General features: G+C 39.1%; 1 protein-coding gene across 1 annotated transcript in view; it reads left to right on the top strand.

Moving 5' to 3' along the window:
* Positions 1 to 1,749: 1,749 nt before the first annotated feature.
* The window catches only part of fam91a1 (family with sequence similarity 91 member A1), a 36,052-nt gene continuing 14,011 nt past the window's right edge, over positions 1,750 to 23,790 (top strand). The window contains exons 1-15 of the mRNA XM_042506522.1: positions 1,750 to 2,023; positions 3,861 to 3,945; positions 4,909 to 5,060; positions 7,201 to 7,258; positions 9,972 to 10,039; positions 11,287 to 11,400; positions 11,974 to 12,064; positions 15,289 to 15,351; positions 15,667 to 15,773; positions 15,974 to 16,012; positions 19,062 to 19,174; positions 19,551 to 19,657; positions 20,329 to 20,441; positions 20,574 to 20,660; positions 20,839 to 20,968. Of these exons, the coding sequence (XP_042362456.1) occupies positions 1,952 to 2,023; positions 3,861 to 3,945; positions 4,909 to 5,060; positions 7,201 to 7,258; positions 9,972 to 10,039; positions 11,287 to 11,400; positions 11,974 to 12,064; positions 15,289 to 15,351; positions 15,667 to 15,773; positions 15,974 to 16,012; positions 19,062 to 19,174; positions 19,551 to 19,657; positions 20,329 to 20,441; positions 20,574 to 20,660; positions 20,839 to 20,968 (1,399 nt within the window). The 5' untranslated portion in view covers positions 1,750 to 1,951. The remainder of the gene's footprint in view (positions 2,024 to 3,860; positions 3,946 to 4,908; positions 5,061 to 7,200; positions 7,259 to 9,971; positions 10,040 to 11,286; positions 11,401 to 11,973; positions 12,065 to 15,288; positions 15,352 to 15,666; positions 15,774 to 15,973; positions 16,013 to 19,061; positions 19,175 to 19,550; positions 19,658 to 20,328; positions 20,442 to 20,573; positions 20,661 to 20,838; positions 20,969 to 23,790) is intronic.

Raw genomic sequence — 23,790 nt, 5'->3', positions numbered from 1 at the left:
ATGACATGTGAGCACACACAGCTTTGGTGGACTTTGTCACACACTGAAATCTTACACTCTGCTAACATCTGACAGCTTCATGCTCATAGGTCGTGGTGTCAACCACAGACTCCTTCAGGAGCTCCAAATCTGACAAAGACCAGCTTCTTAAGTACAGGTTCAGGTGAAAGACAAAGATGACAATTTTTGCACTTTGACTTCATCTTACTGGCTTAAAACTTCACTTTCTTCATCTACGGATATTCCTGCAGCAGAAAATCTATGACGCTTTTGGGGCTTTTATTTAAATCCAATGCTAAAACTCTGAAAATTTGCACTTTTTTTCATTTTAAGAAATACTAAAGGATGGCTGGCATTTTTTCAACCCGCACTGTATTCTCCCATGTTTTGGATAATGGGGCAATTGTGTACCATCACTATATGTCAATTAAACGTGATTATTTTAAAACACACAGGCTCAGGTTGATGTTATTATATGTGTCTGAAGTGTCTCTTTAGATGTCACTATATCTGGTCAGTTTGTTATTGTGTCCCAGCTGAGCAAAGTGTAGCACGAGATGCTGTTGGCACATTTCAGAAATGAGAAAAAATTAACCATTCTTTTTTTCTATTTCTAATCTTTCATTTAACACTGAACTGCATTTTTTGCACTCCAACTATGCCAACAAGCCTCCTCTTGTGAGATTTCAGAACAAGACTTCTCCTTGAGCGAGACACAATAACAGACTGACTGGATCAAGTGAAGGTAAAGAGACACTACAGACACTTATAACAATTTGAGCCTGCCTATGACAAAAATAACCTATTTTAATGGACAAACAGTGACAGTGCACAATTGCCCCATCTGGTTATATTGCAGGTGCTACTACTGACTGCAGAACTTGCTCTCAATACTGAGACAGTTTCAAAAGTTGTTGTTCATATCATTCACTTCGACATAAAAATGTGGGAAAATAGGGTCCAGGTTAAAAATGCTTAAGTTAACCTTTAATGGATTATGTTTGCTGATTTGCAATAAATACTCATTGTGCAGAACATTTCTTTATAGGTATATGTTTTTTATTAAGACTTAAATTTAGAGTTAATAGCGTGAACAGGTGCCAATCATTATTGCCTATGAAATGATATTCTGAAGTGGCAGACAATCCAAAAATATCTTATTCTTTTGACAACTGCAATATAATATCATCACTCGTGATATTTTGCATATTTGGGCAGAAGCCCTGGGTGTTACTAAAATGACACTGCCTTTGCTTTGCGTGCCATAAATGCAGGAACTAATGTTGTTGTTTGCTGGCCTCCACTGGCACTTTTTTTTTTTTTTAATGAACAAGCATTTTGATGCTGATTTATGCACTCTGGCACCTTATGAATACTACGAATACAAAAACAAATCCCAGTGTGAATCACTTTATATTTTAAAGTGAATTAGAAAATGGTTGGGGGCCCCTTGGCACTCTGTTGGGGGCCAAATTTGGCCATAAATTGAGTATCACTGATTTAGGATGTGTGTTACTGAGAGACTGACCAACAAAAACATCGTTGGCTTATCATCGTTTAAATTGTTGGTTATAAGAAAACTGTATATAAAAGCTTTCCTTTGAAGCAAGATTTTGAGGAGAAACATATCTGACATTTGTCAGCTTTGATAATCCCATCACCTTTCATTTGTCACCTCGCTCTCGAGCTCCATTCACATCCACGGTCACGCCTCGGCAGGAAGTGACGAATGTGGCCACGAGCGTGACGAACGGCTTGTTCGAAAATACAACAAGGAAGTGACCGTTTATTGTAAAGGAAAATAATCAGCCGATAAAACCTCTCTTTCAGTCGGGGGTCGCTTTGCTCGGTTGTCGGTGGTCGGGGGGGTAAAGTCACCGTGGACTTGCCCGAGAGCCCGTTAACCGTTCGTCTCGAGGGATTCTGCTGTTAGCCAGCTAGCTAGCTAGCGATGAACACAGACGTGGAATTTCACATCAGGCAGAATTATCCGTGGACCAAGCTCCCAGCTAATGTCAAACAGGTACTGTGTTTTTACGTTTCCACGGGGCAGGGTGGGAGGGGGACACCGCTATGTCCTGGGGGGGGTGAACCTGTCAATGTCACCGCGGTGCTTTCTGTCACAAAGGCAGCTGTCAGTGTCGCACGACTCTCCAACCTCCTCTGCAGGGGTTTCACCATTCAGCCGGAGCCATAACTGACCGTCTTTATACTGCTGCCTCTGACTACACTGGCATCACATGACGGACTGCTCGATAGGTGGCGTCACATGATTTTAGCGCGTGGATGTCAACTGCAAATATTGCATTCACACCTGTGTGCATCTGTTCACTATTAGACTTGCAGTATCGAAAATCACGAAGGATGTTTTACTGTTAATTGCTTGCATGAATCCCTCCTCCTGCACGGACGTTGTGCCATCATGCCAGCATGTCGTGCAGAAGTGGAGGCGGGTTTATGTACATACAGTAGCTTTGTGCTGCTGTTTGAGCTGCCTGCATCCCTGTGCATCCTCACCAAAGATGGATTGCCAAGCAGAAAAAGTGCACAACTGCCCAGAGGCTCCATACCTCCAGGCACAGAGATTAAGGGGGGGGGGGGGGGGGGGGGGGGGGGCACGTACCCCTCAATATTTATTAGTAGAAGTTTAGAATATTTATTTTGGCACATATTCACCATAAATTAATACAAAAAAGGGGGAAATGATACATAAGAATCCGCCACAATACTGGAATTAACTGTTTGACGCTCAAAATTTCCTGGAATATGACGTCAAATCTTGCATTTTACGTGTCCTCCCCAGTGTTGAAGTGAAAACTCTTGCCTCTAGGCTTATAGAGTGCCCAGAGATTCAGAGATTCCTGAAAACTTAACATTTGTTAGTATTTCAGCACTCCTGGTTCCCAAGTCTCATAGTCTGTTTTTTAATAATAGGTTTTTGGTTTGGCTTTGTTTGGTTTGATGTGGCTTAAAAAGGCTGTCATTATCACGTACCTAAAAGAGACTACAGAATGGTATCAAGCCTAACATGGCTTTACAGCCTCGCTGGGGTGGTGACGTTAAATCATGCGACAGTAGTGTAGTTCATTCATAGTCTAGCAATAGCTGTTTACTTCTGGTGTTGCATTTAGGCTTACAAAATCTTTAAAGTGGTGTTCATCTGTGAAGATTATCTTGCTGAGCAAAACATGTTAGTATCATGTAGGCCGATTTTTTGCCATGTATTTTTTCATCAAATAATCCATTGTCCAATGGAAAAATCCCATTGTTTTTTTTTTTTTTTTTACAAGGGCACCAGGGCGACGCTAACTGCTGCATCGGCCTACAGAAAAACGTAATCCATGGGGCACTTTGTTGTGTGTCGACACGTTTGTGCTCATATAATTGAAATTTAAAATGCATTTTGTAAAAATCCAATACAACGCACTCACTCACAATATAACTAGTAGAAAGTGGGTGCTGAATCCTCAAAATGGATATCAAAACAAATGCACAAAGTTTGCAGGTTTTTCCTTCTCGATACAGATTTTGACATTTCAGTTTAATCTATATTCCTCACAGTGTGGAGATAAGTTTCAGAGGCCAGATTTTGTTGTGGCCCTGAAAACAAGAGTCACTGACCTGCAGTTAATGAATGATTGTAACTGCAGGTAACAGTAACTGATACTGACACTGACAAAGAAACTGAATTTAATTTGAACAGGTTAACTGGAGCCGGGAAATATTCCAGCATGGGAAAATTTGCACTTTGCACTAACTGTTGGAGGAAACTGCCGTAAAAGGGGGGCCAACAGCTCATTTTGTACCCTAGCAGCTTAATCTAACAATGATCCTGTGTGCTGTGTGTTTTTGCTATGCAGAGTTTGGGGAACTCTCAGCGTGAGTATGAGAAGCATGTGCTACTGTACAGCATCCGCAATCAGCTGCGATTCCGCAATAACCTAGGTGAGTCAAGTTTGTCTCTCAGTGCTTAACACACACCTTGTATTGTAGCACACATCAAGATTAAGTATGAGATTAAAAGACAAAGCAAACAAATCATCTTGCAGTATATAGTTCCAGAATAATGCATGTGAGTAAGACAAATGTATGTCCTGTTTCCAGTTTATCTACATTTTGCTACAATGAATGCATTCTAATACAGCAGCCGTGTAAAAAAATACATTTTGTTATTTAGTGGGGCTGCACAATTAATCAAAATATTACTGAAATCTCAGGCCAAGTAGAATATTTCAGGAGCTGCAAAGGTAAAATGTGTCACAACACCCTTTTGTAAATGAAGCATTGTTGTGCTGTAGAGATGCCTCAGCCTACAAAACATATCCCAGATGTAAGGGAACATACTTGTTTGAACCCCAGCAAAAATCAAATAGGAATCATTTTTATATATTTTTTTTGTCATTGAATTAAAATCCAATAATTACCATTCCCTTTAAAGTTGCAACAGCCAAAATACTTATATATCAGACAAAATATCATGCAACACTTTTATTTAGACTGCATCAGCTTTGACTTGGTGTCTCTGGCAGCTTTGTTTAAATCGTAACTGTACCAGGCCAGGGCAGCTTGTAAATAAACATTGTATATCACAGGTACGTATCTGGAATCACAGCAGGTCTTAATTCCTCACTTGTGTGGATATGAGCAGATAATCAGACTGAGTGATATCGACACTATTGTTAAAATGTCACATAAATTAATAGAAAATATTCTCTAAATAGCTGTATAAGATTAAACACCTCATATTCGTAATTAATTATCTTACTTCAATTGTGACCCTCTGGAGCTTGTCCAAATCACTGCTCCTTTTCTAACCTGCATTGATTTGGTTTAGATTTATTGGATGTGTTACTGTATGTTCACTGACCCCTGGATGTGACCTGACTGCTGTGTGTGTTTTATGAGCAGTGCGCCACGTTAGGAAGGATGAGCGCAAGTATTATGAGGAGCTCCTGAAGTACAGCCGGGACCACCTGATGCTGTATCCCTACCATCTGTCTGACATCATGGTCAAAGGGCTGCGAGTCACTCCGTTCTCGTATTACATCGGAATCATGGAGGTGAGCCACTCCTGCTGCGTTGCAAAACAGAAAAGGGAAGATTGGTGTTTGATGCAAGTGATGCAGGCTAAAATTCAACCACGTTTCTGATATCATAATCTCAGAAAGCAGCTTCTCATGCTTCATAAGATCTATCTTTGTAAACACAGTGTCTGAAAGCATTGGTTGATTCAAGCATTGCTTTCTTGTGAAACCCAAGACACATTTTTGTGATTTCAGAACAATGAGCTCAGTAAACTCAAAGGGGAAGAGCAGGAATTCTTATTGTGCCACAGCAAAGAGTCTCTAATTGGTTTGGAAACATCCAGTCTATGTTAATTCAAATTAAACAATGTCTTCAATTTTGGCATTCCTGGAAGCTGCTGCAGAAATGGAAGTTTCAAACAAAACAGGGACTCCAAGAACCCATTATAATAAGAAAGATCTAAGCTTTTTACAACCCCTGCTGCCACATGTAATGTGCTCTTTGTTACTGGGAAATAAATCACATTATATGGTACACCTGAATAGATCTACAAAGAGAATTCAGGTGTGAGGTTTCCCACGCATTCATTTATTTGTGGCAGCCTGCAATGATAAAAAAAAAAAAATCTACCATTACAAATTGATTTTATGTTTTTGAAGCTGGACCGTTCAATTGGGGCACTACTGGAATATATATACTGTTTGTTTATATCTTGCACTGCACTCTCGGAGCACTGAGTGTACTCTGGGCACAGATGAAGCAGCAGAACACCAGGCACAGTGAAGTGACTCACACTGGATTTAAAAGTTTGCATTCACCACCTCTGTAGCAGCTGCTCCTCTCATCTGCCAATGTGATTTTATCAGCTCTCACTGGATTGACAAATCATTTAAACTCCCTGTGACTCAAAGTGCTGCAGAGGAAAAAGAAAACTTCAAGAAGAGTTCAGCCTGCACTGTGTTCACAGACACATGAGCCATGAAATATAACCAGGAACAATTTTTAAAAAATTTTTACGACACTTTGTGAATGCACCACAATGCTGCCATGATACCTGGACGTTTACTATTTGCCCCTCATAGAAAGATCATTGTTCAGTGACATTTCTGTAACATTTATTGAGCTTTCATAGCCTATCTGCATACAAGTGGGATGCTGAATCAGTCTATTAAAATGAATATTTTGCATGTATTAATGTATATTTACAAATTATGACTGGTAATGCATTGAAGAGAATTTTTTGGATACAAAATATTGTGCACTCTCAGAGGAGCATGTGGTGTCATGTATTTCCCACCATGACAGACTTCATCAGTCAGGCACTAGGTGTCAGTCAGTGTCTGGTGAAGCCTCATGTACCAGCTCAGGGAGACACAGCGGACTGATCCCAGGACAAACACACCCAGAGAAAATCTGTGCTGTTTGTTCTGCAGTCAGTTTGGGCTTTTGTCTGCATGACGGCTCACTCTCACTGATAAAGCTCAGTCTGTTGTTTGAGGCTGGCGCAGTCGAGCTCAGAGCACTGGCCTCTCAGAGACTTTGACCAGCTGACTTCTCCTCGACTTCTGACATTATCAATTAGATTACAAAGACTGAGCTCATGTTTTAACACAAATGGGAGTGTCGCTTGAGAAGAGAAATCCACAGTTTAAGTTCTTAATGAAAATCAGGCACCTGTAATTACATCTGCTTTGTTGGACTTGAAAATGATAACAAATGTTGTGAGACATATTTCAACAACTGTAAACACCACCCTGTGTGTTTTCACAGAGTGTGTGTGCAGATGCTTGCTGCCACATTGTTCTACATTCAACATACTTCCCATTTCATTAGAACAGATGTGACTAATGTGCCCTTTCTCTTGACTTACCAACACGAAAAAAGGCAAACCACTTCAGCTCATACATAAAAAGGTTTCACCCACTTTCCTGTGCATGCTAAACTAGACTTGACTGAGCTTTAATTTTGGCCACTGGATTGCCGAAGGCTATGTCATATTCTGATAATCCGTTTTAAGCACTTAATGAAAATAGGGTGTAGAAATTAGCACGGCTGCCCAGATCTGCTAATCCTGTTATTAATCAGAGGCAGAGGGACACAGAAAGGGGAAGAGGAAAATGAGTTTAATTCTTCTTTTCCATGTCTGCTTTCTCCTTTCTCTTTTTGCACCTCCAGGATATTATGAACAGTGAGAAGAGTTACGACTCCTTGCCCAACTTCACTGCTGCTGACTGTGAGTTCCCTCCTCCCCATTTTTTCTCAGTTCCCCCTTTCTCTCTCACACTTGAAATGACTTTACTGGGGTTCTGTGTGTATCCCACACCTCTCTGTGTCTCTGGTTTCTGTTTTTACATCTTTCTCAATTCTTGTTTTTGAAAGTTTGTCAGTGTATGAGGTTTTAGAGCAGTCGCAGTGAAAAGATGAAACGTTTTCTGAAAGCTTGGTGATTTGAATGAGGGTCATAAGGTCATTGGAGGGGCACTTCAAACTTTCACCTCCAACTGAAGCTCTATTGTTGCATTATTCATAGTGCATATCGGAACTAGAACTAAAGCAATTGAATATTCAATTGACAGAAAGTTAACTTTTTTTTATAAATTGTCTTGTCTTTAAGCAAAAATGACAAACACTTATGGGGATAATTCATTCATTTTCTGTGTTTCATATCAATATAAAGTGAATACCTTTGGGTTTAGAAATGTTTGCCAGACAAAAGCAGCAATTTGAAGACAGCTTTAGGAATTTTTATTTGTTTATTTTTGTTGTGAAACTGCTTTTCTAACACAGAGCATTTATGAAATATAAGGCCAGTCTAAATGTTTTTTTTAAAAAGTTTTGGGGGTTTGTTCATGAAGATGAAGACTGGCAGCTAGAGCCTTTTGGCAGGAGTAGCATATGTCTGTTACTCAGTTTTCTTGACAGATGCATCTGGTTTTTTCCAAGTGTTTTCAATTTGCTTCTGTGTTGTGAAGGCATGAGTTTTCTTGGAGAGCCTACTACCACTTCTCTTAAATAAAAAACAAATCCCACGCTGGTATGCGGAAAATGGTTTGCAAAACCCACCAATCTTGGGGTAAATTGGTCTGATGAAAACAAACCCTCTGACGGCAACGTACAATATTAGAAGATCCGGTGTAGCAAGTGGATATTAGGGCTGTTAATGACAAGTTTCATTCCAATACGATATTATATCGGCTCTTTGGACAATAATGTGATATTTGCTGACATTGCAAAGTCCGCAATGATTTTGATTTGATTGAACTGCGATTGATTTGAGACGATGTCAGTAAATATTAATTGTCCTTTTCTGAGCTGTTGAATATTATCTGCTAGGCTGCTAGCATTGTATGAAGGTTTACGAAGGAGGTATGCTTGGGTGGCAGTAGTGACACATGGGAATTTCAAGATTAAGGCGTACCTTAAAGATGACAGTATGTATCGATGTTTTCACTTAACGTCGATATTAGTCCAGTCCAGATCAATGTATCGTTACATCCCATAACGGATATCCAAGCCAAGACTTCCTTTTCTTTGCGCCATCATTTTGGCTGATCTCCAAAAACAGATATCTACGTGCAAATATGAGCTAAAATGTCATCAAATGATGGCTGAGGGGTTCCAAGATTGTATTTCGGCAAGTGTTCCACCTCTCCAGCCTACTGCTGCACAAAAGGACTACAAAAGGAAACAGAATGCAACTGATGCCATTATCCTGTTCTGTGGCCTACAAATTCTGCATGCATAATGCAAATATCTGTTATAAGATAATAAAACGCCACTGACTAGCAATACTAATCAACCTAAAACACTTCTTTGTATTTCCATAACAACCCAGAGCACTAGCCAAGTGGTTTTAGGATTGACTCAGATAAATCCCATTTCACGGTGAATCAGAATTGCCTTTTAAAAAATTACTTGCTTTTTGTATATGTTACTGCTTCACTGAGGAGCTGTGTTCCACAGAAATTAGTGCAAAGTCAGATTTAGATTGCGTCAAAACTGAAAATCAAGTGCACGGGCTGTCAAATGAAACAGGCTTTGGCATTGACCTGTGAGTCCTGGCTGTACAGGACCTTCACGCTGTCGAGACAGAAGGCTGCCAGCAGGCTGTCTGAGCCGTGCTCACAGTGGCCTCTCTCCTCTAATCTCCCTGGAGGAGCTTTGGAAGTGTGTCATGCAGAAGTGGGTGGATGGAGAGGCAGTGAGAGTGTGTGTGAGAGAATTTTACGTGGGCGGATGTTTGTGTGTTGTATCTGTGGCTTGGTAAAACAGCAGGATACGCGTGTAGGATGCTGCTGCGTTAGGAGGCCCAAATGTGAGCATCCCTTACTGGACCCCGTTTGCATTGGCAGCCATCCCAGCACATTTTGCTCCGCTCCTTCTAGGCCTGTGCATTATGGGCTAGAGGAGTAGACAAGGTGGGATTTTGAGTCCAAAATCGCATACTTCTCCACTGTACACTGTACGGTGCACACACATACACACACACACGCACACACACTCACTCACACTCACTCTTATTGTCTTCTGGGATCCCTCTGTGTATGTTGGGAGATGGATTAGTAGTGCTTTTGTGTGTGTGTGTGTGTTGGGATTGTCTCAGAGAAGGTGTGTGGGAATTTGTGCTGATGCACCCCCTCAAGCACACTTTGGATGAGTCACTGTTGCTGTTCGTCAGCCTCCTTCTTACTGGAAGTGCCTTTAATATGAAGTTGGAGCTATCCAGGAAAACTCATTCTCAAACTTCTTGCTTCTTGTTGTAATTCTCTCATTTTTTTATAAAGCCTCAGAGCCTGTAATTGAAAAATGCCAGAGACCCTTTTGCGGCTGCACTGCAGCCAGATTTATTTGCCTTGCTGTTAATGTGTAGCGATTACAAGTTCATGGCCAGCTACTGAGGCATGATTGAGTTTTACTGACTTGCTCATTTCCTCCTCATCCCACAGGTCTGCGGCTGCTTGGCATCGGTAGAAACCAGTACATCGATCTGATGAACCAGTGCAGGTCTTCCAAAGTAAGGCACATTTCTTTGCGGTGCCTTTTAAGTTACTATTCAAAGAATGAAAAAAACATACATTAAATTCATGGACTTATTCATGTTGGCACATTAAGTCAGGGCTCCTATGCAATATGAAAAGGTATAGAATTTGATCATTTCCAGGTAAATATGGAAAAAAGAGACTATAGAAAAATATGTGTTTAATTTGACCTATACTGTTTTCTTAAATCAGGGTTTCCACGGTCATGGAAAACCTGGAAAACTCATGGGATTTCACAGTCATGTTTTCTAGGCCTGAAAAAGTCATGGAATTAGAAAAATTCATTGAAACTTTCAGATAAATAATGGAATTTTTTCATGTGTAATAAAATTGTAACAATAATCTTTTGTGGATAACCTTCCCTGAAATGTAACGCAATGGCAAATTTATTTTCTGTGGCTGTTGACATAGTGGAAAATGCATCCCTCTGACGTTTTGATTACATAACGTACATTTCTTCATTTTCTCCCCGCATGAAATCAAATTTTAATCTGATATGTTTGAAAACTGCTGGGCAAGTCGGGCAAGAAAAAGAGTTATTTTGGGTCCTTAAAATGTTTTGAAATTTTGTCCAGGGAACCAAATATTAAGCTATTAAGTCTGAAAGCTTGTCTGAACATTCATGAGTTATGAAGTGATGTAGTTATCATATCAAGTTTATAATGAATATTTTTTTCTGACATTGCATCGTGAAATATGAAAATAAGTGGTTATATCTATTTTTTAAATAACCTACTGAATTCAACATCACATAGATCAGGATAGAGGAACTAACAACAATCATATAAATTTGGCGCAAGCAATCAAATGAATAGTGAACAACTTTTGAAGGCAAATCAAATGTTTTCTTTAATTACATAAAATGTTTGTTGTTTTCCATGTGTTCCATCCTAGAAAGTTTTTTTCCAGCATTTGAAATAGATCATCTAACTTTTTAACCAAAAAAAGAAACTTGTCCCTAATAAGTAATTTATGTGGGTTCATGTTTTTTTTTTTTTTTTTTGTTTTTTTTTTACAATTTTGGGTTATTGTAAAATGGGTCTTAAATTTTACATTGAGCGATAGTCGTTGGTTCAACTACAGCTCACGGCCCTTTGCTGCATGTGCCCTCTCTCTCCCCCTTTGACGCTGTCACTCTGTCCTATCCAATAAAAGCAGATTGCCAAAAAAATAATCTTAAAAAAGTGACCTTGCCTGCTTCCCCGTTTGTCTCCTTTGTCAGAAATTCTTCCGAAGGAAATCAGCACGGGACCTGCTACCGGCCAAACCAGTGGAGATCTCTGTGGAGCCGTGGTGGACGGCGCAGACAGGATATATCACTGAGGATGATATCAGGGTGAGTAGATATAAATGGCTCATTTCAGATAACTATACAGTAAAGATGACATAGCTACAATATTTTATTCCATTTTTGTCAATATATCCCCCTAAATCCTACACACTGGACCTTTAATTTCTTATATATGATGCACATTGAGGAAGGCCCAGGATATTCCTTTAGTCCTCCTTCCATTTTATGGACGTTATGTTTGATCATTAAAAGAAGTGAGATATCATGTGTTGGCGCGATTTTTACTCTGAGTTTTCATTTAAATTTCATACACGTTACCCACCAAGCTACAACTGTTCATCCCATGAGCCCCTGCTGCACTGCATGTGGAGATCTCACATGACTAAAAATAAATATCTGCCAACTTCCCATCAGTTCTTCTCCCCTCCACAAGAGAAAAAGAAAGACTGAAAAACAGTGCAGTGAAGGAATCCACACAGTTTTTAGATGCAAATGTATTCATCCTCCCAGGGACTGCGCTACTACTGTTGTTCACCGGAGGGGGTTTTATTTTTTTAAATACAAACAAAACCACATATACGAGTATACTCTAATGTTGTGTGTTTGTTGTAATTACAGATCTGTTCTGCAGCAGAGAAGAAAGCGATTGATAAGATGATAGATTCTGGTCCTCAGCTGGCTGGATCAATGGAGTACAATGTGGTCTTAAGTGAGTATCTGTCACATTTTATCAATGTCTGCATATATCAAAGACACAATTAAAATGGACTTTTACGCATTGCTTTATAATTATCCTGATAATAAAAATTTTCATATTTTTAATACAATATGCATATTAAATGAAAAATGCAAAAATTCTACAAAATATTGTAGAATCATACTCATTTATTTTTTTTTAGAAAAACTGCAGATTTTAAAGCAGTATAACCTGTAATGCTGTTCTTTAGAAGTGAATTCTGTGTAAATAGTTTTAGTTAAAATGACACACACACACACACACACACACACACACACACACACAGAGAGAGATAAAACTTTTATCACACACAGTCTTAAAAAAAGAAAAAGATAAAATTACATTAGTTTTAATACCACTTACATGAACTCTATAGTCAAATTAAGGCCAAAGTTAGAACAAGATGTTATATTGGACTTGGTAAAAATTGACATAGACTAAACATTTTAAACATGTAGACAAATTAAAATACCCTGTCGAAGTGCCCACAGCCCACAAATTACTCTCGATGCTCAGCTCTGCATTGTGCATGGTAGTAGAGCTGCAGCAATTAGTTGATTAATTGATTAATGATCAACAGAATATGAATAGGCAACTATTTTGATAATCAAAAAAAAAAAAATCTGGTTATTTATTTCAAGCAAAAAGCCAAACAAATGCTGGTTTCATGCTTGTTAAATGTAAGAATTTGGAGCTTTTCCTTTTCATACATGATAATAAACTGAAAAGCTTTGGATTTGTGTAACTTTTGCTCTGGGAAAGTACACCCAGAGCATGTTTCACCAATCTCAGAAATTTCGTTGACGAAAAAATGTAACAATTAATTGCGAAAGTATTGGGCAGATTAATTGATATGAAAGTAATCGTTAGATGCATGCGTTACATGCTAGCTTTCTGTCTGTGCCTGTGTGTGTTTGTGTATGTAAATGAGGCAAATTGTAAAGCACTTTGGATAAAAAAGTCTTACATAAATGCAGCCAAATTCAGCCTCTATCTTTTTGTGAGATACCATAAACATTTCTGGACTATGTGACAGCTTGCACAAAGCGTTTCTGAGCAAACTGTTTCATTGTCTTTCTTTTTCCAAATTTGATTGCACTCCAGTATCCTCCTGCATAGTTTCCCACCCTGACATCCTGTTTCAACAGGAATTGCGGGAACAAGTTTCCTCCAAAGGGCTGTTTTCATCTGTCTTTACAATCCTTGTGCAACAATGTCTCACATATTTGGGGTTTTAAAACAGTTTGTAAGTCAAGGCTGGATCATAAAAAAGCGTGGTAGCTGTTGGAGACAAAAACAGTTGTTTGGCTTTTTACGCCACTTGAACTAATCTTAAAAAGTAGTGTCTAGATTTTGATGTAAAATTCAAGAATAAATGCATTTGTTGGCATTAATGGATACTGGTAGCTTAAATGTTAACATGGCAGCTGATACTAGTGTTTTAGTTTAAGGTCTTTCATCAGTGTGCATGTGTGAATTTCAGAGATAAAGCACAAGAACTGAGGTTGTGTCAGCATAGTTTAAATTTTAATTAGAGAACAGTTTGACAGTCATGTACCCACTACCCCCCGGCCACTGGGGTAGTGGGTACAAATACAGTTAAGTACAGGAGATACAGGGCAATTTGAAGTAAGTGTTCAAACGAGATTCAGTATAGTTCAGTACAACTTTAGTAATCCATGAAGACAGTTTGATTTCAGCTGTGTAAAAATAAACAGGAAACAGACAGACATTTACAGGCAAAGGAGCTGTTTAAAGCTATAATGGGCTGAAGGTGCAATTGCTTTTCAAAAATAATAAAAGTCATAATAAAATAACTATAAAAATAAATGAATAAGGAAATAGCCAAGCCATAGTACCAAGCCTTAAATTAGAGCTGACCTGAATGCTTCGACGTTACCATTGTTGCTGTAGTAATCAATGTCCAGTATTATGAATGCTTTCTTTTTCTATACCATTGCCCCCAAAATCCCATATCTTGCATGAATTAAGGAATAGTAATTAAAAATAACTTGTCATGCACAAACAATATTTCTTTGTCGTCGGGCGCAAACCTCGTATCTCCACATTTCCACGTCAGTCAGTGGATTTTTCCATTTCTCAACCAATGAAATGTATTTAAATGAACTTATGACTAAACTTACTGCCATTGGATCCTTTTAAAGATGGAGGTTTTTTCTAAATCCTGAAAAATAGCAATTTTGGAGACGGGAGGTTTGCGCCTGACAGCATCTTTTTATTAGTTATTCTCAGACAAGGATTTTGAAACTTAATAAAAGGCTTAGTTTGTGACCATGGCAGTCTGACCACCTGTGGCCATCTTACAGAGACACTAGCATGCTGCTGAAAAAGTCAAACTTGCAAAAAATGTCCCCCAACGCCAGATGTGTCAAAGGAAACTGGCATTAAATTTGGCACAAATGTTAACTTGGACTCACTGATGATTTGATTAGAATTTGGTGGAAAAGTCAACCACACAAAACATGTTTTTGGCAATAACTTAAGAATTTATATGGTAATTATGACAAAATTTCCCATAAATGTCTCATAGAATAAAAAGAAGTTTTGAAATTTATACCAAAATGGTCAAAGATCAGTTTCACTGTAACATCATAATTTTCTGCAGAAACACTCCCCTGGCTATAACTCAACCTCATAACTCAGGAACAGAAGGGGAAACATTTGGTCAGATACTGAACTGATTGAAGTGTGTGAAGCATTCATGTTTTCACAGACATAGATGTAAACTGAAAGTGCAATTTGACTGGTTCGTAGAAGCATACAACCACGAGACTGTAATTGTAGTTTCTAGCTATTATAGCTGATGGTACTGTGACCTGCATGCTGACAGGGTGGCTAATTATCACGTTATTTTTGGATCATCAACTGAAAGCTCAAAAGAGGCTCCTGGAAGTTTTGATTAATCACAGATTTTTTTCACTGAAGCTTTGACGCCCACAAAAACAGGTATTTGGGACAGCCTTACTCGATCGAGCAAAGAATTGTCCTTCAGGTCCTTGTTAACCAGGCGGTTGGCTTCTGAAAATGATTTGATGTGGCTTGTATTTTATCTACCATTCTTTTATGTGTAGAACAGAAGATTTCAAATCTGATGAACAAGTAGATATTTTGTGTTGTAGGATTTGTATTATTATTACAATTTGTATTATTATTATTATTATTATTTTTTTTTCCAGGCTTGTATAACCGGGGCTTCATCTACTTGGATGTCCCCATATCTGATGACAGCTGCATCTCAGGTACGTGTGTGTGCGTGCGTGCGTGCGTGCGTGCGTGCGTGCGTGCGTGCGTGCGTGCGTGCGTGCGTTTAAACATCCTGCCATTATTCTCCCTGGAGTAATTACTTTGACTAAATGCTGTAGGTACCTAAATTACAACTGAGGGAACTTAAGCGAGCATTATGGGTAATGGACTGATCTAAAATGATGCCTCATAATGTCATACAGACACATACAGTATTCAAATACAACAGTACAATTGCAAAATAAATACATGTAAAAGACACATCCGTGGACATGTTTGTCCGGTTTATTGTCACTGTTTGGTTCTTTCAGTGCCCCCGCTGGAAGGCTTTGTCATGAACCGCGTCCAGGGCGATTACTTTGAAACGCTTCTCTACAAAATCTTTGTGTCCATTGATGAGCAGACAAACGTAGCAGAGGTAGGCTTTGGAAATGTGTTACATTGTCCTCGCTTGCTGTGCTCATTGAATGTAATATGACTGTGTGTGTGTGTGTGTTTATCGATCATCTTTTCAACCGAGTCCTACTTTTCTCTCTCTCTCTCTCTCTCTCTCTCTCTCTCTCTCTCTCTCTCTCTCTCTCTCTCTCTCCTGATCCTTGGTCCCCCTGTGCCTCTCAGCTGGCGAATGTGTTGGAGATTGACTTGGACTTAGTGAAGGTGGGTATCCTCTTTCTGCAGAATGTGAGTCTTATTGCAATGTATTAACTCAAGTACTTTTTTTCACAAGAGGAAAGCAAATCGGCAGATCTTGGGAAAATGGCAGCACTCTCTAAAACCGACAGTGACAAAGCAGGGAGGTTATTTTCTCTGGTTCCACTGTGCTTTAAAGACATTTTCAAACATGCTTTTTTGACGCTGCTTGAAGGCACACAGTGTAGCAGCAGAAATAAATAAGACGAGCAGCCTTTTTCATTTTTTGTAAAATGATGTTTTGGAGTTTGGAATCAACTCTGAGAAACTAAAACCACTTTTCTGTGATATTTGTTCCTCGTTTGGATTTGCTTTCCAAAGGTATCCTATTATTCAATTTGACTGCTGGCAATCTTTTAGATAAATATAAATTATATAATTTTATCACAGTTGGCATTTCTGTCTTTTAATGCCTCCACACTGGCGACAGCCATGGCTGAAGGCACTATGTTTCAGGTTGTCTGTCTGTTCTTCCCTTTCTCATGAACACAATATCTCAAGAACACTTTGAGAGAGTTTCTTCATATTTTGCAAACATGTCCACTTGAACTCATGGATGAACTGATTACATTTTGTGCTTAAAGTCAAGGTTACTGCTACTTTGAGTCCATCTCATTCTCGTGAAAACAATATCTTAAGAGCACCTTTAGGGAATTTCTTCAAATTTGGCACAAACATTCAATTGGACTCAATGATGAACTGATTAGATTTTGGTGGTAAAAGGTCACTGTGACCTTGCATCTGTCTCATTCACATGAATGTGTTACTTTAAGAACACCTTGAGGAAATGTCTTTAAATTTGGCACAAACATCCACTTGGTCTCAAAAATGAACTGATTAGAATTTGGAGATCAAAGGTCAAGGGCATGGTTACCACACAAAACAGGTTTTTGGCCATAACTCAAAAATGTATTCACATTCAAATTCTATTCTGACAAAATTTCGCACAAATGTCTAATAGGATATAATGATGAAGTGATGATCTTTTATATCCTCTCTGTGACATCATAATGTTCTGCAAAAACACTTTTCTGGCCATTGCTCAACACCATAACTCAGAAACAGAAGCAGAGATATTTGGGCAGTTACTGCATTGGTAACACTAATTTTGGGTTGTCACCTTGATACTGTGGTGATTGTGTGGGTCTTCTGTACTGTCCAGGGAAAGATTTCGGTAAACCATCCAAGGTTTTTACAGCTATTGATGTAAACTGTAACAGCAACTGTTTCGTGGAGGCATACAATTGCGAGGCGGTAAATCTAGTTTTTTGTTGTAGCCATTTCAAATAAAATAGAGTGCAAACCATTGAGAGCCGCATGGCTATTATGGAGCCTTGCAAGTAGATATTTCTGCACAATTTTGCTCTTTTATTGTGGATACACACTCATACAGACGTACACCTGGGAGACAGACTGTGACACACACACACACCCATTGTTTCAGGATAGATCATTCATGGCCCTCGACTCTACCAGAGGGCTGAGCAGCACCATTCCAGTTGAATTGGTGCTCAAGTGTGACCCAGTTTTCCCCAGTTTCCTATTCACTCTCTATCAGACATTGAGCCAAAACTCCCTCTGTGTGTTGTGACCTCCAGTGTGAAGAGCTGAACTCCCCAGTCCCTCGGTCTCGTTTCATTCCTGCCGCTGAAAAGCAGCACTTAAGAGAAGTGGCTGAAGGCAGCAGCTGCAGCAAGTCTTCAGGAGAAATCCTGTAAAAATTTAGAGATGATTGAGATGTCTGAGAGCTTTTCTTTGTGCAGAACTTTTCTCATCGTGACTTGAGTTTAACTTTCTCTTGTGTCATGACTGCCTCGTGGCCCAAGGCAATTGGAAAAAAAAAAAAACTCGCTGTGCTTCTTTTGATATGATAAGAGGACGGCTAAGAGTTGACCTCGGCGTGCACATCAGGGATGTTGAGGTGTAAAAAGTAATCAAGCCCACCATACTTGACTTTGGTGCTCTGTTCAGTCTGAATAAAAGATTTAATGGCAAGGCAAGTTGACGACTGTGTAATTTCAGGAAATAATGAAAAAGCCAGCCAACTGTTTCGTGGAAAGTGCACAGTGTTACCATATAGTCATAAGAAACCATGCCCAGGTTGGGCATTGAGAGAGAATCACCCAAAAGATGTATCATGTAGAAGCAATCTTCTTACAAAAGGCAAACCAAGGCTATCAAAATGGTTACATCTTTTGGACATTCACACATTCATTCAGCCCTCACATCGTATTGATAGATCTGAACTCTGAGACCTTTTAACAAACATCAGTAACTCCTGTGCAAACCTGACTAAATGTAGACGATGCAGTGTTTGTTTCTTTCACTGCAGCTAGTATGAAACTCAGCAGGAGAAACTCAGTCAGTGATACAAATATCTACAGTGTAGCGTAAGCTTTTGGCATTGACTCCTTTGAATAAAAGAGGGCCGCTCACCATTTTATAACAGTGTTACACCAGCGATCATACAGAAAGAAATCTATTGTAAAAAGAAGAGCTAACATTTTTCCAGCCCCAATCCCAAGATATTTTACTTTAGATTGGTTTTAGTTTATTAACACAAAAAGTGACAAAAACAAAACATATAACAACAAACAAAGTGTAGATGATGCAGGAGAGGTAAGAGATCCCAAAGGACTTACAGAAAAACCTACCCTCTAAGATTTACAGTGTATCCTTATACTAGGGCTGCAAATTGTAAGCACTTTCCTAAATCAAGATATTGGTAAAAAATAACAATTGATTAATCATTATTTGAAAAAAAAACATAAAAACTTTGATTATTTTGTGTAAAAGTATGTATATATATATATATATATATATATATATATATATATATATATATATATATATATATATATATATATATATATATTATTGTTGGAAGTTGTTATCTTGAACTGTGAGTAAGTGGTGAGATCAACATCAACTTTTTTGTTTTTATTTTTATTTTTTTTTATTCCCCATTCACATTATCTGGTCCCATCTCGAGAATAAAACTCCTGTGTTTTAACAGAATGCGGTTTCCATGTACTGTCGCCTCGGCTTCGCTGTAAAGAAAGGTCAGGTGATCAGCTCAGAGCAGCTCCACCCCACCTGGAAGAACGCCCCGTCTCTCAACAGACTCAAGTATGTACAGGCAGCCAGTATCAACCATCCACAACAACTTAAAAAAAAAAAAAGAAATTAAAGTGATGCCATATTTTGAATCATGTTTTCCCATTAACCTGCATTAATTCAAGAGCATTTTTTTCACCCACAAATTTTGTTAACAATGTTATATATGTTTTTACATACTGATATGTCAGGATACTTAACTCTCATATGTCCGGGTCGCCAGTGTCATCCACCTACACCCACCTAAGGATTCCTTTAAGCTCACCACTGGGAAAATTAGTTTCTTTAAATGTTAAAATTTTAAATTATTTTAGTTAAATAAACTATATTGTTGTACTAGTTTGATTGTGTGCTCTTCTGGTGTTTGTGACTCTGTCCTCTGTGTTAGGAGCACCATGGACCCTCAGAAGATGCTGCTGTCCTGGGAGCAGGGCAGTCCTGTCATGGAGGGAGGCTCCTCAGCCACAGACACCGACACCACCAGTCTGGAAGAAGGTCCGTGCAGCCACACACCCACTTACACAAACACCCTGATGTGTATGCAAATAATTACATATCTTAATGTATGCACACAAAGCACTTTCTGAATATGACTTCAGAGGTTTTGAAGCAGCACTGCAAATTAATCCCTGAGAAAACTCAGTCATGCTTCTGAAAGTAATTCTCACATTAATAGGTGATAGTCTAAGAAGGTGTCATATTTCCCCTAATTTTAACTGTGTTATGAATGTGAAAATGGCACTGTTGGGTTGCTCAGACTAACATTTTGGATATTATCAAAGTGGCTGCTCATTAACCACATTTATTTATAATTAATTAAAATGAAAATTATTTGAGAATGTGGTTTGGGTCGGCCCTTGTAAACAAATTTCATTTTCATAAAATCACAAGCTCATATCCTCAGTTGATGAATGACAAAGCTAAGCAGCAGTGCTATTACATGCATTACAGGGGCAGTTCACCCCCAAATCAAATACATATTTGTTCTCACCTGTAGTGCTATTTATAAATTTACATTGTTTTGGAGTGAGTTGCAGAGTATTGGAGATATTGTCCGTAGAGATGTCGGAACTAGATCACACACGGCTTGTGCTGCTCAACATGCGCGCGCACACACACACAAAAATAAATGTTGTTATATGTCTTTTTTTTTTATGTCTCTGTAGGAGACACGGGAAGCGTAAGCAGCCTGAGCATCCCAGTCGCACCTACAAAGAGGATTGCCTTCCTCTTTGACTCCACTCTCACAGCCTTCCTCATGATGGGCAACCTGTCTCCGGTTAGTGACTGGATGTTGACACGAGAAAACACACACAGACACACACAGGCCTAATAGAGACAGAATTATTTAAAGCAAAATTGGACATGAGCTCTACATTTTGAATCCTCTGTGTCTTTGTCCTTCCATCAGAACCTGAAGAGTCATGCAGTGACCATGTTTGAGGTGGGTAAGCTGTCTGATGAGACTCTGGACAGCTTCCTGGCTGAGTTAGAGAAGGTGAGATCAGCAATGGAAATAAAGAAAATAAAGATTTGCTCTTGTATTTTTGTCATGTAATACCAGAGGATACTAAATCTCTACAGGAAATACAGTGAAGCTTGATGTTTTCACAGGTATACCACATACATGCACACAAACATTACTTGAATAGTCTTCCTGGTTTCTCTGTCTTAAGGTGGAGAGCACAGCAGAGGGTGAGGCCCAGCGTTACTTCGACCACGCTCTGACCCTGAAAAACACCATCCTTTTCTTGCGCTACAACAAAGAACTCACTCAGGACCAGGGACCAGATATCCCAAATATAGGTAATTATACACAGTTACACCATCTTTCTCATCCACGTTATGGGTAACTACTTGCAAGATCCAAATGTCAAGCACTCCCACATGTTGAAACAGGAGGTTAATAGACAGCTTGGAGGACGGAGGCTGTACTCAGAAAAATTCTTAGTACAAAGAGCTGCTCCTAGTGACTAAATTTTTGTGAATTTTTTTGAGAATTTCCCCTTGCAGTAAAGACTAGATAGTAGTAAAGTTAAAACTTAAAGATAAAGTTATTTTTGTTCCATCTTAACCTGTAAGAGTGTCTACATTGAAAAACTCTTTGGAGTGGGAAGCAGAACTTTTAAGAGGCTTAAGAGTTTCTTTTACAGATGAGAAACTGGTAGAAAGTCAAAGAGGTAGGGAAAATATTCTCCAAATACTGAATGACAGTCAGTTAATGAAACGCCACAGATTAGATCAAGCAGGAAAATGTTTGTGGTCGATTGCATTAGAGATGCGCTCAAGTCTCCCACCTACACAGTAACGCCCACAGCAGGAATGAAAGTGATCAAAACACTGAGATATTTGGCAGCTGGAAGAATGCAAAAGTGCAGCAGTGATGACTTGGGTGTCTCGCAACTTTCCATCAGCAGAGTGATCGCACAAACAGCAACAATGCTTTCCTGGTCTCATATTGTGATGCCGTTCGCAAAAGGACAACTAATCACATCTTTTAAAAGCAATGCATCATACCTTGCAACAGGGTCAACCACACCTCTCACAAAGGTAGGGGTTTCTGTCCCTTCCTTGCTCAGAGTTGCTCTGAGAATTTTCACTCCTAACCAAAAGTCCTTGCTAGAATTTTTTAGGCTAGGTTAGGAGCTCTCTGAGATTAAGGCCATAAGGGTGGATCACACCAAGATGCACTGTGCCACACCAAAAACGCCTTGAAAGTACATCTCGAAGAACAGCTGGGAGTGCCTGTGGAGCAGGGCTGCATGCACATACTGCATGTACATAATATAATATGCTCTCACGCAGCTCCTGGCGTTCTGCTGTTACTGTTTGAGTAATGAGGAGACCTATCATTGTAAAGCTCTTCATATGTACATATGGCCAAATTTAATTTCTTGTTCATGTTCGCCATTATGCTGTTGTTTGCACCACTGCCCCCGCAACAAAACAGGAATTACGTCGTCAGTAGAAAAGGCTGCCTCCTACTTGGAATTTGATTGGCTGCTTTGGCCAAAAGTGACATTGACGAGCGGTGCGACTCCGCACCTTGAGCAGAAAAGTTGCAAATATTTTAACTTTTATGTGCTCCCAAAAAACGCCAGAAAAACGCGTAGTGCAGCAGCAAGAGAGGATCACCTGGCCGGCACTCTGTACCACAGGGAAACAGTAGTTTCGCTGGCAACGGTTTTCACCTTGGTGTGATCTGCCCCTTAACTGGTATTAACGTGTCTGAAATCAGTTTGTCCAAGTCTTAAAAATGCTAACACATGGGAAGTAAGTGATTTTATGATTTTATTTTTCTTTAATGTTGCATTGTCAAGCCTCTAAAAAACTGGTAACATCTATTTTAAAAAAATTACTGAATGCGTCCCACATTAACCGCAGATCAGGATAGCAGAACCAACAACACTCATATATGTCTCTGGCCGGGATGCTCAGAGCAAAGGATACACTGTCCGCTAGCTAGCTTACACTGTTGCCTGGATGACATGAGGAAGTACAGATTCAATGAAAATTTTATATTTAACCAAGATAGTGTGGCATGGCTGAAACTGGTACAAGGCAATGCAAAGGCATGATGGGCATCAAGGCAGTTGAACAAGAAAGACAAACTAAACAAGAAAACCCACGAACAAATGTAAGGTATTTCTAAGTTCTGTTCTAAGCTGGTCTCTGTCACGAGTCAAAAATGTCACATTTTATGTTGGAATAAACATTTTGGCTAGTTTTTCCCTAACCGTCAGTTATGGTTATTATTAAATAAATCTTAAATGCTGTAGGAATCTTGTCTTGGAGTGTTTGGGAATACGGCCCAAATTTGTTTTTGTGTGCTATTAAACAGCTTCCACGCTTGTTTTGGCTTTAAGTATTCACTGCCTTTGCAGCCTCAACAACAGCCAACTAAAGAAACAGAAACTCATATCTGCTGTCTACACACAATTCCCTCTGTGCTTTGTAGTTAATTTTGTTGCCAACAGTTGACATAAGCTGTGATTCAAATGCAGCCAATATTTTGTAATGGTTGTTTCAAAATCACTTTGAAATCTGCAAATATCAATCAGGAAGAAATTTCTGCTGCCAGTGAACATGGGGGAAGGAGTGTGAGTGTCCGCCTGTTAATGTGTGTTAGATTCAAAGCACAAATGGCCCATTATTTTCAGAGACAAAGCACAAATCTGTTCATGTATTAACTTTCAGGTGAAACCCGGGTTAATAAAAAAATCTATCAAGCAAAAACCTGGGTAGATTTTTGGGGGGTTTACTGATGCTAATTGTCAGTATATTTGCAACCCACATTTTCATCCAATTTTTATCTTGACTCTATTATTGAAAATATATATTATGAGCTATTATTCCCACAGTTTTTGGCAATCAACTACTGTAAATGACCCGTCTTCAACTACACTCAAACTTCTTCTGTGGCTTTTTTAATAATAATTCAATAAATAATGAAACACTTAACATTTATCATCATGTGAAAGACTAGAAACTCTTTTGAAAGCAACAAAGAGGAAGTGAGTCTTCTGTTTGTGTCGCTCTGTCTGTTTGGCAATACGCCTGTGTCTGAATAGTTTCTCTTGAATATGGTCATATATGTCCAGAGTAAGGCTGTATTGTTCTACTGGTGT

The sequence above is a fragment of the Plectropomus leopardus genome, chromosome 18, assembly GCF_008729295.1.
Source record: "Plectropomus leopardus isolate mb chromosome 18, YSFRI_Pleo_2.0, whole genome shotgun sequence".
NCBI classification, from domain to species: Eukaryota; Metazoa; Chordata; class Actinopteri; order Perciformes; family Serranidae; genus Plectropomus; species Plectropomus leopardus.
Note: the sequence above shows the minus strand (reverse complement) of the source record. Positions and strands in the feature narration are given on the sequence as shown.